At 39.2% G+C, this 14,498-nt stretch overlaps 1 protein-coding gene across 8 annotated transcripts in view; it reads left to right on the top strand.

Moving 5' to 3' along the window:
• The window catches only part of PPP2R2B (protein phosphatase 2 regulatory subunit Bbeta), a 677,687-nt gene that overhangs the window by 562,850 nt on the left and 100,339 nt on the right, over positions 1–14,498 (top strand). For all 8 annotated transcript variants that reach the window (XM_060146455.1, XM_060146453.1, XM_060146461.1 and 5 more), the window contains 2 exons: positions 7,032–7,129; positions 10,107–10,272. In XM_060146455.1, the coding sequence (XP_060002438.1) occupies positions 7,032–7,129; positions 10,107–10,272 (264 nt within the window). The remainder of the gene's footprint in view (positions 1–7,031; positions 7,130–10,106; positions 10,273–14,498) is intronic.

Raw genomic sequence — 14,498 nt, 5'->3', positions numbered from 1 at the left:
TACCATGTTCTTGGATTGGAAGAATCAACATTGTGAAAATGACTCTAGTACCCAAAGCAATCTACAGATTCAATGCAATCCCTATCAAACTACTACTGGCATTTTTCACAGAACTAGAACAAAAAATTTTACAATTTGTATGGAAACACAAACGACCCCGAATAGCCAAAGCAATCTTGAGAAAGAAAAGTGCAGCTGGAGGAATCAGGCTCCCAGACTTCAGACTATACTGCAAAGCTACAGTAATCAAGACAGTATGGTACTGGCACAAAAACAGAAATATAGATTAATGGAACAGGATAGAAAGCCCAGAGATAAACCCACACACATATGGTCACCTTATTTTTGATAAAGGAGGGAAGAATATACAATGGAGAAAAGACAGCCTCTGGTGCTGGGAAAACTGGACAGCTACATATAAAATAATGAAATTAGAACACTCGCTAACACCATACACAAAAAGAAACTCAAAATGGATTAAAGACCTAAATGTAAGGCCAGACACTATAAAACTCTTAGAGGAAAACATAGGCAGAACACTCTATGACATAAATCACAGCAAGATCCTTTTGACCCACCTCCTAGAGAAATGGAAATAAAAACAAAAATTAACAAATGACACCTAATGAAACTTAAAAGCTTTTGCACAGCAAGGGAAACCATAAACAAGACAAAAAGACCACCCTCAAAATGGGAGAAAATACTTGCAAATGAAGCAACTGGCAAAGGATTAATCTCCAAAATTTACAAGCAGCTAATGAAGCTCAATATCCAAAAAACAAACAGCCCAATCCAAAAATGGGCAGAAGACCTAAATAGACATTTCTCCAAAGAAGATATACAGATTGCCAGCAAACACATGAAAGAATGCTCAACATCACTAATCACTAGAGAAATACAAATCAAAACTACAATGAGATGTCACCTCACAGCAGTCAGAATGGCCATCATCAAAACAACTGCAAACAATAAATGCTGGAGAGGGTGTGGAGAAAAGGAAACCCTCTTGCACTGTTGGTGGGAATGTAAATTGATACAGCCACTATGGAGAGCAGTATGGAGGTTCCATATAAAACTAAAAATAGAACTACCATATGACCCAGCAATCCCACTACTGGGCATAGACCCTGAGAAAACCATAATTCAAAAAGAGTCATGTACCACAATGTTCATTGCAGCTCCATTTACAATAGCCAGGACATGGAAGCAACCTAAGTGTCCATCAACAGATGAATGGATAAAGAAGATGTGGCACGTATATTCAATGGAATATTACTCAGCCATAAAGAGAAACAAAATTGTTATTTATGGTGACGTGGATAGACCTAGAATCTGTCATATAGAGTGAATTTAGTCAGAAAGAGATAAACAAATACCGTATGATAACACATATATATGAAATAAGAAAAAAAGTAAAATAAATTAGTTCTGAAGAGCCTAGGGGCAGGACTGGAATAAACATGCAGACATAGAGAATGGAGTTGAGGACATGGGGAGGGAGAAGGTTAAGGTGGGACAAAGTGAGAGAGTGGCATGGACTTATATATACTACCAAATGTAAAATAGATAGCTAGTGGGAAGCAGCCGCATAGCACAGGGAGATCAGCTCGGTGCTTTGTGACCACCTAGAGGGGTGGGATAGGGAGGGTGGGAGAGAGATGCAAGAGGGAGGAGATATGGGGATATATGTATATGTATAGCTGATTCACTTTCTTATAAAGCAGAAACTAACATACCATCGTAAAGCAATTATACTCCAATAAAGATGTTAAAAAAATTAAATAAAATTAAAAAAATAAAAAGTCACTGAGGTAAATGTAAAAATCTTGTATTCAGTTTGAAAGTCAATTAAAATTGCTTAAAAGTTAAAAATTGTTCAAGTATTTATAGTCAAGGTAAAAAAATTAGAAAATGCTGAGAAATTAGCAGGCTATAAAAAAATTAATTCAGTCCTCCATGTCCTACCCCAAAACAATATCATCCTGTGCTCTCCCTGACGGACTTTTTCCTATGATTATTTGTGTGTGTATTTATAGGAGTTAATTATTATCTTTGCGGGATATTTCAGTTTATATTCTAATCATCATCTTGGTATTAATGGAAGTTTTAGTAAGTATATATTACTTTACCAGTTTTAAAAAAATATATTAAAATGTAAATACTTTAACAAAATTGAGGTCATCTGACACATACAATTTTATTACCTGATTCTTTTTTTAAATTTTATAATATATTAATATCTTTTCAACATGACCATTTTGGCACAATCCCAGTAGCAGTACTTGGGTATATCTTGTCTGGCCAAAACCAGACTTCCTTTTCCCCCCTATTTTGGTGGAATATATACTCCAGTGTACTATTTCAGTCATCCAAACATACCAGGGAAAACCTTATCCGAGAAAATGAATGCCAACTTTGGACTGTGAAGCAGAATGCAAGGAGTCCACAGTGTTATGTAGATGGAAGGAGTAGTTTTAATTCCCTCCAGGGAGCCTAAGAATCCCGTTTGTTTAATGATCCACAAAGTCAAGGCCTATCTAGCCGGAAACTCCTATACAGCAGTGACAAAGGCTCCACATGTCACCTCCCCCCACTGCAGGAGCCGCTGCCAATTAATCACAGCACTTTGACCTGGAAGTGGCCTCCCGAATTCTTCTCAACACAAACTTTCTGGCAGCTACCATCATTTCACCATTGTTACCTGCTAGGAAACCTACTTTCCATTCTTGCTGATATCCTTATCCTAGCTGAAGAAACAGCAGATTCTGCTAGAACTGACCTCCTCATCAGGAAGAAGGCCAAATATTGCAGAACTAGTCAGCTGATAAAGTACATATATGACTTTATAGTATTATCTCCCAGATGTTTCCAAGATGAAAGATACAACATTTAATGGGCTCTGAAGGCTAAACTGCATTACCGTCTCATTTCAATCCCTGTGATCGATGCTGAGAGGCCAATGCTAGTGACCTGGTCGGTGAGATCTTGTCCCATCAGAAGATTTGGCTTTAGGTCCTAAGTCTACACTAAGCCATTGTTTTATCAAAAATCACCCAATACTAGTACTCAGCCCAGTGCTCTGGCATTGCATAGACTCCAGCCTAGCATGGTATACTGGGGGGGGGGGGCGGGGATTAGGGCATGAACAAGGGGGGTCCTTCCTTTTCTCTAGCCTCACAATCACATGCATATAATTGCCAAGTCAATTTCTATTATTCAGTTAAATGGAAACTTTATGTATGAACTTACTAGTCTGGAACCTTTGAAGGATGCTGAGATTGATTTTTAAAATGAAAAACTTGATCTTATCAGTGCCTTTTGAACTAGAAATGGGGTTACCAGGCCACCGTCTTGTGGAAATTAAATCAGCACAAATAGATGTGGAGCAGGGCAAACGTCATACCTCCCAGGATTTCCTTAAAAAGTCATGTTAACTACATTTGACCTCCATAACTGTTTTTGGCTTCTGCTTTTTGTTTTTAGTCAAAAACATGCACTTCATTCACCTCTTTATAGAACAGAGAGAAAATGCTCAAGTTTATAGCTTTTTGCATGATAGCATGATTCAGCTGGGCGTTTAAGAAAATGAGTTGTCATACACACTTATCATTTAAAGGCAAATGTCCTCTAATTGAACTTGATGAACTGAACCTTAATTGAACTTGATGAATTGATTTCTGCTGACCATGATTTCAGGTGACGTTATCGTGTCTAAGTTTGCTAGTTTATTATTATCGCCATAACCTCTTTCTATACCCAACAAAAGTCATGTTGTTTTGAGCATTGTATGTTTTCTAATTTAAACTGCTCTACCAAGAGCATGTTGCAAGCCCAGGAGTATTGTTTCAGAAGTTTCTGTATCTTGAAACTGGAATGTGGGGTGATTCATGAATTTTGCATCAATTATTAATCAGTCATAGATGAAGCTATGCAGAGATGGATAGGGCAGTAAAATACTCTGGTTACACCTACTGGCTTAGCCATGATAAATGAGTCAGGAAACATAAAAGTTCAAAACAGGTATTAACTTGAGCTGCAATGCGTATGTTCTGAAGGGAAGCACACAGTAGCCATATATAAGCAACCCAATATACAGACCACCTGCCTGGCAGGGTTAAAATAAAGGCAAGGACTTGGCAACAGACTAAGGAATTTCAGAATCCTGCCATACCAGTCAACCTTTCTCTGACAAGGTTCTCGAGGGAGACATAGCACAAACAGTGATAACGCTTGGAAAACGAAGGAGGTATTTTTATAGCTGGGACCATGCCTGTTATCCCATAGTGCAAAGTTCTAATAATACCGCCTTGGATCATGTGGCTTGGACTTGAGCTTGAATCCTACCTTGATTTGACCTGTGTGCATCTTAAAGAGAGAGTGAAGACATTTTCAGAGTCCGGGCAAAAAGATAGTATGAATGTCATCCCTGGGAGACTGAATTTTGTTTCCCTTGGAATGGCATTTTCTTGGAAACTGAGCCAGAGGCTGACCTTGGAAAGAGCTACTTACCTCTTCCTTCCAATACTCAATGTCACCAAAAGGGAAGACCCATCTCTTTGTTGTCAGTGCACTAGCCCTGGAACCCACCTAGAGCTCCAGCATCTGTGTTCACACAGCTGCTGAGAGGAAGGGCTTCAGCTGCCCTTCAGTAGAATCTTAGCCCTAAAGACATGAGTATGGCACTGTTAACCCCCAGGCCTGGTCTCCTCACCACCCCTCTCATCGCTCCTTACTTCTCTTTCTCGACTCATGTTTTAGTCCCTGACAGAAGCCTGGAAGTGACAAGAAATAGCCATGTCCGCTTTAGGTTCTCCCCCCAAAGCCAGGAAGCTTCGTGAATAACCCCATGGCTAGCCACTCATTGAAAAGGCAGAAGCAGGGACTAATGTTAGAAGTGTATCCTAGCACTCAAGTGCTTTTCAACCAGGGCGTTCTGAGGCGTCTGCAAACATTAAACAGGCTTCTTGTCTCCTCTGTACACGAGAGTGCTTTGCTAAGACACGCACACTCTAAAAAAGGAAAGTGGCCGATAATCACTCCGGGTGGCTGGCTTCCCAGCTTTGCTGGGCTTGCCTGCTCCTTCCTATTTGAGCCCTTGTTCTAGAAATGGGCCTTCTAAACTTCCTTCAGGAACTGAGTAGCCATGCAGCTTCTTTTGTGTTTCCTTCGGGTAGTGTTCATTTGTGGGGTCTTCTTGAGCGAATGGATGGGATGTCCAGTTGAGATTGTCAATTAAGGAATGGGGTGGCATTTTCTGAAGGCAGACGCTAGAGACCAGAGGTCAGAAGCTGGTGACATACAAACCATTTTCAGCTGATAGACAAGATTATATTTTTCTTAATGTCATGGCACTGAACAAAATAATTGGTTGCCAATAGGTAAAACTGAAGCGATTTTGCATAAAACTCTGGATTTCCAGCTTCTTTTTTTTAAAAAAAATCAGAATATCTGGCAACACAGGTAATATTTCATAGTCACAGTTGGCGTAAACTGAGTTGCCACTTGTCTTTTAAGAGGAAACACAAGCTTGCTACTTCACTCCACGTCCCCTCGTGCGTGGCCCTGTAGGATTTGAATCTGCTTCCACTGGGGTCAGTTATCTAAGACGCCAAAACAGAAATCATGAATTGTTCTTTTAAATGTGCCTGGCTTGCAGGTGCCTATGGTTTATGCCTTATTCTTTTTCCTTCTGCGCAAAGAATGACCATTTGAAGCTCTTTCATGGATGGAAAAGGACAGTTAGAAGCAAAGTGGAGAATTTTACACTACTTACCTGAATCGATCAGGCATACAAAGAAAATCCTGAAATGATGATATTAAAGTAAGATTTGAGATTTGAATTATTCAGGGGTAATTGCCTTAGTTTTCCACCTCACTGTTTCCCCTTTGCTTTCCTTACATGGACATGATCTTCAGAATGTACTTCTGTCAAAGGCCACAGTCATAATTCCCCTGCTTCCTTCTTTTTTTTTTTTTTTTTTAAACTCATTTGCACTCTCTGTAGCAATTGTCGGAGCCCTGCAGGGGAATAATTGCAGAGGAATTAACCTCTGACATTTTTCTAAAAATAGCCCTAATAAATCCAATCATAGGTAATTTACCTGTCCGTGTTCCTCGGGGGGTAACTTACCAGCATTGAAGAAAGACTTGGTAGGCTGGCATTCCTTCAGCAATGATCTGTGAGCGGACTTCCTGATGCCTGTGTATTTTCTCTGTTTAGAAATAGTACAAGAGGGAGGGGATATAGATATACATATAGCTGATTCATGCCATTATACAGCAGAAATTAACACAACATTGTAAAGCAATTATCCTCCAATAAAAAAAATACACTTAAAAAGTAAGAAATACAGAGTACAAATTTCTCTCTTCCCTCTGACCTCGTGACCCTGTTTTCTCAGCACCTTTCTCCTGGGGTTGCAGTAAGGCCCTGCTCTTCCAGAAGGGTGTGTTCGGCTCACCAGAAAAGGGGGAGCATTTGTGGGGTCCCTCCTTGAATTTCCAGCTCCTGGAGATTTCCCGACGATTCCTCTGTGATCCGCCCCTTTGTTTTCGGTGTCTGAGCTTCAAGCATCTCACCCCTTCTTCCTCAGTCTTCAGCCCTCATTTGGATTCCACAACTGAAACTCATTTGGGGAAGTTTCTGGGTGTAGAAGAAAGGGGAATGCAGAAGGACACGGGTGGGAAAAGAGCCTGTGGTTGGTAGAAATTATCAAAGAAAATTGCCATTTCCCTGCGCCTGTAAAGAAATTCATTTTCTCTTGCCCAAAACAAAAGGGTCTGAATGTGCTTTTTCCTTTTGTTCTCTCCAGTTGTTCCTAGAGACCACAGTGCAGGGTGGGCATCTGGGAAATTTACTTTCCCAAGTGCCACTTGTAGTGGCACTTAAAATACAGAACACAGAATCCTTGTAAATTCCACTGCAGAGACAAAGCCCTAAGCCCTTAAATGCACAGAAAAGTATGTCTATTATCTATCGTTTCAAAGTAAGTGTGCAGTTACTTAAATTGCCTTTGTCTTCTTTTTTTCAGCTGACATTATCTCTACGGTAGAATTCAACCACACGGGAGAATTACTAGCGACAGGGGACAAGGGGGGTCGGGTTGTAATATTTCAACGAGAGCAGGAGGTAAGTGGCAGTGAATGCAAAATAGCCATTTTCTTCTTTTAAAGAAGGCCTCCCACCGTTCCTTAATCCTCATGTGTTGCCCTTAACCTTGCTGCTTGGCTTGCAAACTAAAACTGCCAAAAAGTCATTAACATCAGTAGTTACACACTCAGGCTCACAAAAGCACCGGAAAATAGAGCCTTTTCTGGGCAAGGTTTCATCTTTCCAAACCTGGGTATTGCACATTCAAAACGACCTCACTTCTCAACTGACCTGCAAAATTCCACGGGTGCTTGTTGAGTGTAACGCCTCCTTTTTCAGTGGGGTTTATCCTCCTCCAGCTGTTGAAATTCAGGGACTCCTAACAGAATACCTAGGATAAAAAATATAACGCTTCCCCAACAGATATGAAAAGGATAACTTGGGTCAGAAGAGAATACATACAATTTACAGGCACGCTTCAGAGAGATCGTGGGCTCAGTTCCAGGCCACCGCAATAAAGGGAATATCACAATAAAGCAAGTCACACCAATTTTTTGATTTCCCAGTGCATATAAAAGTTATATTTACACTATACTGTGGTCTGTTAAGTATGCAGTAGCATTATGTCTAAAAAAACAACGTACATACCTTAATTAAAAATACTTTATTGCTAACCATAAAAAAAAAAAGAAGAAAATGGTAGCTCCCCCTACCAAAGGGAGTGAAATCCCAGAAAATGCCATCTGAGCAATGCACGTAGCCCACACTTTACTATAGGTGACACGAAGTTCCCTGCAGCTGAATGCTCTATGCATTCTGAGCAGCAGTTCTAACTCCCAGTGAATCTCGAAAAGCCCATTTCTTCCTGAGACTTGGGTTCCACTAGGAATTGTTTCTCTTTTTCATATAAATTGAGTTTTTTGGTGTCTGCTTCTGTTCTGTCAGAATGAAATTATGGCCCAATTTGATTTCCTTGGCCTCCGCCGGCGTGGTCCTGAAGCTTCCAGCAGGCCAGTCTGTGTTCAAATAACTCGCCCATCTGCTACTGCCTGCCTTGGAGATTCACCCGGCACAGCGTAGCAGGAGGGACCAGTGCAGGAGGGAGGTTTCACAAGAGACTTCCCTAGCAATTTAAAGCCTGCTTTGTGCCTCAAAGTCATTTGTGTTCCACCTCCCCTCAAAAAAGGAAAGCCTCATTTAGAGGTGATATATTTGGTAATTGCACATTATTTGCAATTAATTTCTATAAGGGCATCGTAATCCCTCGGGGTTCTGTATGAATTCAAGTGTTCAGCGTTCAATCAGGCACCCAGCCTATTCCATTGGCCCTGGAAACACGATAATGTTGTTGGCAAGTAGGAACTAATAGCTCTTCGTGACCTGGAATTTTTCCTGCTTTTCCGGAGCTGCCTAGTGCTAATTGGTCTAGCACATCCTACACACACTTGACAGTCTGATTTGGATGGTAGCAAATCAACACTCGTAAAAATTTATTTTTCAGGTGGACTAGCTCTCTCTGCAGTAAACAGGGTAGGAGCGAGGATGTCAGCCTTTAAAGTCCTTTTAAAATTGATTTTCAAACCTTCTTCTTCAATTTTTAAAAAAAAATCCAATTAGGTTCATGGTGATGATAAAGAGAAACCAGAGGAACTGTTTAGCGTAAATTACCCAAGGCAGAGTGTTGCCAGTAATATGCCGCTCCATGTTTCCCATTAGGTATTTATAGCTTTCACCTATTTTAATTTACTGAAATATTTGGGGAACCTGATTCATTAGTAGAAAGAAGGGGGACACATTTTCCAAAGGAGGGTGGTATTGTTCAATAAGGAATAAACGTTGAGGATAATGGCCTGCAGTTAAATGTGGGGCTTTGCCGTGAGACTTGGGGTTGAATGAACACTGAGCTTGAGAAACACAGCCATGTGACAACATCTAGGTCAGGCCTCCTTTTGATTCCCGTGTGTGGCTCCTGTGCCTGAATCCTCAAGACTGTGCTGTCCTGGAAAATTTGTTCAAGGAACCTCAGTGCCCTCACAGGCGCATTTAACATCTGGGTATCAGTACCATCACCCATCAGTAAATTGAGACTTGGGTTTGAATGTTCAGTATCTACCCAGAGATAAATTTTTTTTTAATTGAGCCTTTTATTAAGAGTCAAGCATTTGTGACAAATGCCTAGCAAGACCTGGATTTGAATTTTTGAACACAGTTTTCCGAAGCCTCAATCTTGAGGCCCTTGCTCACTAGGTCCTAAAATGCAAACCTCTCCTCCTCCTTTTCCCTTCTTCCCTTTCTCTCTTTCACACCATCTTTTCCTCCTATCCACCTTTCTTCTTTGTCTCCTCCCTTTCTGCACACCCTTCCTTTATGTTTTGTTCTCTCACCATTTATTTAGTTCCTGCTGTGTGCACTTTGCATAATCAGCGCTGGGGGAAAGCCAGTGTAAAGTCTCATGGTTCTCCTAATGATTCACATGTCATCTCTGCTCTCATGTCTGTTTTGTTATTCATGTTGGAAAAAGGAGAGGGAGAGATCCACTGCTTATAAGCTGTGTGACCTTTGAGAAGTCATTTTAATTTCTGTGAGCCTCTTTTGTTCATTTCCCTGCTCTGTGCACCTCTCAGAGATTCTGTGAAGATCTGATGAGATTTTAAAAGGCTGGTGAAAGGTGCAGATGCTATAGCTTTGTGTTTTTGTTAAAAGATTGATACAAGTATGTATGGACATCAGCGTGGGATGACTCACTCCTAAGGGTGTCCAGGACATGCAGCAGTTTATGTATATACTTTATAAGTAAAAAGTTGTAAATATTGAAGGGGCCAGTATTTACCACAGCCTGAGGGCCCTGAGCTAAAGAGGAACCCATGGCCGTCGTAGTCCTGCCCTCAGCCCACTTGGACACGGCCTGCCCGTCTCACCCCTCATGACTCTACTCAGAAAAAGGAAGGAACTGGTGAATTTGCAGTTGGCTTACGTGATTTAATCTTTCATGTGACTTTTTCTTCCCTTCCTACAGAGTAAAAATCAGGTTCATCGTAGGGGTGAATACAATGTTTACAGCACATTCCAGAGCCATGAACCCGAGTTCGATTACCTGAAGAGTTTAGAAATAGAAGAAAAAATCAATAAAATAAGATGGCTCCCTCAGCAGAATGCAGCCTACTTCCTTCTGTCTACTAATGGTATGTGGAGGTGACTTGTCTTGTTTGGTAGTTTCAGAGATACGGTCAGCAAACCATGCATTTCAATCTCTTTTAGCCTCCATTTTCCTTTTTACCTTGCAGGCTGTTGAAAAACTTAGAAACCATATCTGCAAGATGCCTAGCAGAATGGCTGGCAGAGAATAGGCCCTCCGTAAATAGTACTTATTCTTTTTTAAAAATAACAAATTTATGGTCGAATTATGTGAGACTTGTTATCTGTAGTTTTTGACTAATGCAGATTATTTCCAGGTGTTTTGGGAATGTGACTTCCTGTCTAAAGATTTACTGAATGTTATTCTGGGAACACGTTTCGGGAAACTAAACATGCCGTCCCTGTGTGTTTGGCGTACTCAGTAGAAGTTATTAATCCCTGAATATATTTGGGGGTTTGGAAAGCAGATGTCCTTGTCTGACACAATCAAGCTCTCTAGTAGAAACATAGGTCAAGAAGAGAGGGGACCCCTTCAAAACACTGATCAAGTAATGGTTTCTTCTCTTTCTCCCTTCTCCCTTCATACTCTTCTTATATCATTTGTTGGTTTAGGGAGAGTTGATATAAATAGGTCAGAGAGAGAGAATGTTCGGGGTTGAACACGGAAGCCGATTCCGTATTAATCTGGAAACCTTTACACAGTGGAATTACCAACCCTAAAACTTCTTAATACCCTTGCTGTGAAAGAGGCCATCTACACTCAGAACAATTCAGAATCAAATCATATACGAAAGGGTGCTAATTGAATAGCATAACAATTAGAGGATTAGTATATACAAATTAAACACCATCTCCCAAGCAAATAAGCTGGAGAGTGATTCATCATCCTGTGTGTGTGTGTCTTTGAGGAGTACACATTTAAATATAAATCAAGAAACAAGGGCTTTGCTTTCTGCCTATCTCCAACATTTATTAAGAAAGGGTAATGCTCATATGTAAGTTAAAAAAAATGCAGACTGTGTATATACTACGATCAAACATATATTAACATTTTTAAAGACTGAAAGGAAACACACTGAAAGGTTTATCGTGATTAATTTTGACTGTGCATTAGGGGTGACTTGTCAATTTATTCCTTAAATTTCCCCCCCGTTTTTCATAAGATTAAAATAAAACTCATCGTGAAAACTTAGAAAATAAAAACTTATTGTTTTTATTTTCTAAGTTTTCACGATGAGTTTTATTTTAATCTTATGAAAAACAGGAGGGGAATGTTTTTAATGCATATGAACCAAAAAAATCCCTCAAATGAAAAAGCCAGTGTATAAATCTATAAAGTTACAGTTCTGAAATAGCCAGTTTAGGGTTATTCAAGCATAGCTTATCTCAACATGACCAGATCTCCACTCATCTGTTTCTCCAGATTCCAAGTAATTTAATTTTTTCTCATTTATTGTTTTGTTTACATTTTTTGATCTTGATTTCCCAAAAGTCAAGCCACATGATTTGTTTCAGTCTCTTCCCTTTTAGTTTTGTTTAAGTTTCCCTCAAAGGCTCAGCAGATTCAACACAACTTAGAATGGAAGAAACTTCTGATGATTTTGACTAAATTACTTTAGGCAGAGAAAAAGCATCTGATTATCTTCTATAGCTAGCTTACTTTATATTATGAAACGTAGCCTATTGATTATTACAATAAACTTCAAAGACATAAAAGACATATTAACTACTTTGTGGGGGGGATGGGAAAGAAATCAGTGGAATGCAATGAAGATTAATTATATAGCATAATGTTCTGTTAATTGAGTTTTTAAATAGTTTTTTGATTAACAAGGATATTATCTTCCCATTTGGGATGCTATTTCATATGCCAACAGCATCTCAAAATGATTCTTAGAAGAAAAATTCCCATGCTCATATGTGATTTTCTTTTTTATACTAATATTGAGGTTGAGAATCCCCCTTAAGCCAAATAGGTTAACATGCAAAAATTAATGGAAGACAATTGGAATTACTGTACAAAAGAGAAAATGAAGATAGATGATAAGATTGTGTTTAAAAGCTGCCACAAGTAATGATAAACTACTCAGAGAGCCAGCCAGAAGAAAGAAAAAGCCATTACTCATAGTAACAGCCACATGTTCCTCAGACTTTTTTATCCAGAAAGCTTCAAGCTACTGAATCAAGAAAAATTGTGTGATAATAAAGTCAAGAATAACTCCAGGCACCCCAACCATGGGGAATTGAATTGAATTCACCATCAATTATCTTTTTTTAAAAAAAAATTGTGCTTATCTCATTATAGCTGGGTACAGTTTTTATCTTCTGCTAGAATACATTCCCAGCTTTAGAAATTTTAATGCAAAATAAAACCAACCTTCAGTTGTAAAGATAGACCTTAAAATTATTTGCCAGATGAAGGCACATTGCTTTACCTAGAATGTCTACTTCTATCTTAATTCCTATGATGAGAGGAAAAGGTATACTTAATTTGTTTTTCACGCTATGAGAGTAATAAGTGTTCATTGTAAAAAAATTAGAAAATGCAGAGAAACAAAGGAAAGTGTTCCTATCCAGAGAGAACCACTATTAATGTCTTTTAAAAAGAAAAGCAGGGCTTCCCTGGTGGCGCAGTGGTTGAGAGTCCGCCTGCCGATGCAGGGCACACGGGTTCGTGCCCCGGTCTGAGAAGATCCCACATGCCGCAGAGCGGCTGGGCCTGTGAGCCATGGCCGCTGAGCCTGCACGTCCGGAGCCTGTGCTCCGCGACGGGAGAGGCCACAACAGTGAGAGGCCCGTGAACCCAAAAAAAAAAAAAAAGAGAAAAGCAAAGAGGCATGGATAAATCTGTTTGTTTCTTAACAAAAATATGACATATTCTATAACTGTTTTGCAACCAGATTTTTTTATATAATAATATAACACATAATAACAGGAATACCTTCCTAATTATGAAATATTTCTCCTAAAATACCATAACATTTTCAATGGCTGCATGGTATTCCCTTGTATGTTTTTTTCTATAGTTTATTAATAAATCCCCCATTACTAGACCTTTAATTATTAACTAATTCTCTCTTTAATTATTAACTAATTCTTTTATGTATTTTAAATACATAAAATACAAATACATTATGTATTTGTAGAAATAGATGTTGGTATAGATAGGTAAATAGGAAGAAAACGTATTATAAACTATGTATAGCATGATACATCTATTAAAAGCTATTTAAAAAGTTATATAATTCCACACACAAATATAATACAAGGATATACATAAATTTTTCATAGTAGTTGTCTTTGTCTACTGGAATTGAAGGAGTTTTTAATTTTTTTGTGTTCATTTTCATTTTCTACAATTTTATGTACCAGTTGTGTAATAAAAAGAAGAAAGTAAAATGAGAAATGTAAAATCTATATATGAGATATTATTATAGGTTTGTACCCCTCTTCACAAAAAGGCATAGAAAAAAATACTACAAGGAACTATGTAAAATGTTAACAATGGTTGTCCCAGACTGCAGGGATTTTAGGGATTTTTATTCTTTATGTTTTACCTCCAATTTCTCTCTTTCTCTGTATAGCAATTTATCATTCCTAATATGAAAAACATAAAAGAAGAATTGCCTTGCAGTTGGGATGGGCTCCATTCCAAAGCCCAGCAATAGAAAATAATCAGTATTAAAATTCACTGATTTGGGTTCTTCTAAGCCACAGTAGCTAATCTACTCTGATCTCTGATTAGTAGTTAATCAAATGACTGAATACATACGGCCCATGTTTCATCTTCTCAACCTAAAAAGCAGGTCATTATGCAGCCTATATTCAGAGAGGATAGGACCAGAAGAGTATAGATAGAAAATTCTAAATTCAACCCAACATCTGGGAAAGACTTCTTCGCCTTCTGTCCCAGTACAAGCCGGGCTGAATGCACAAATCTTACACTTAGTAGACTTTACAGGTGTGCCAACAGACATGACCAGCCCAAGTGATGCCCACATATTAGGAAACAGGGGCCCTTCTCTGTTAGAGTAGCCAAATTGTTGCAGGAAGCCCACTTCATAATGTGCATTTCAGACCGCTGAGGACAAGGCATTTGCCAAGGAGAGATGGAGGAGGGAGATGAGGGGCAGAGGAGCAAGGGAATCCTAATATAGGCAGGATACAGGGGTGGCTTTCCTCCCCTGACAGCCTTACAGACAGGAAGTAAGATGTGCTGACATCATCATGGGATGAAGCTCACGCTGTTAGAGCAACATCTTATTATTGCAGA

The sequence above is a fragment of the Lagenorhynchus albirostris genome, chromosome 3, assembly GCF_949774975.1.
Source record: "Lagenorhynchus albirostris chromosome 3, mLagAlb1.1, whole genome shotgun sequence".
NCBI classification, from domain to species: Eukaryota; Metazoa; Chordata; class Mammalia; order Artiodactyla; family Delphinidae; genus Lagenorhynchus; species Lagenorhynchus albirostris.
The sequence above is the reverse complement of the archived record's forward strand: the minus strand, read 5'-3'. Positions and strand labels throughout refer to the sequence as shown.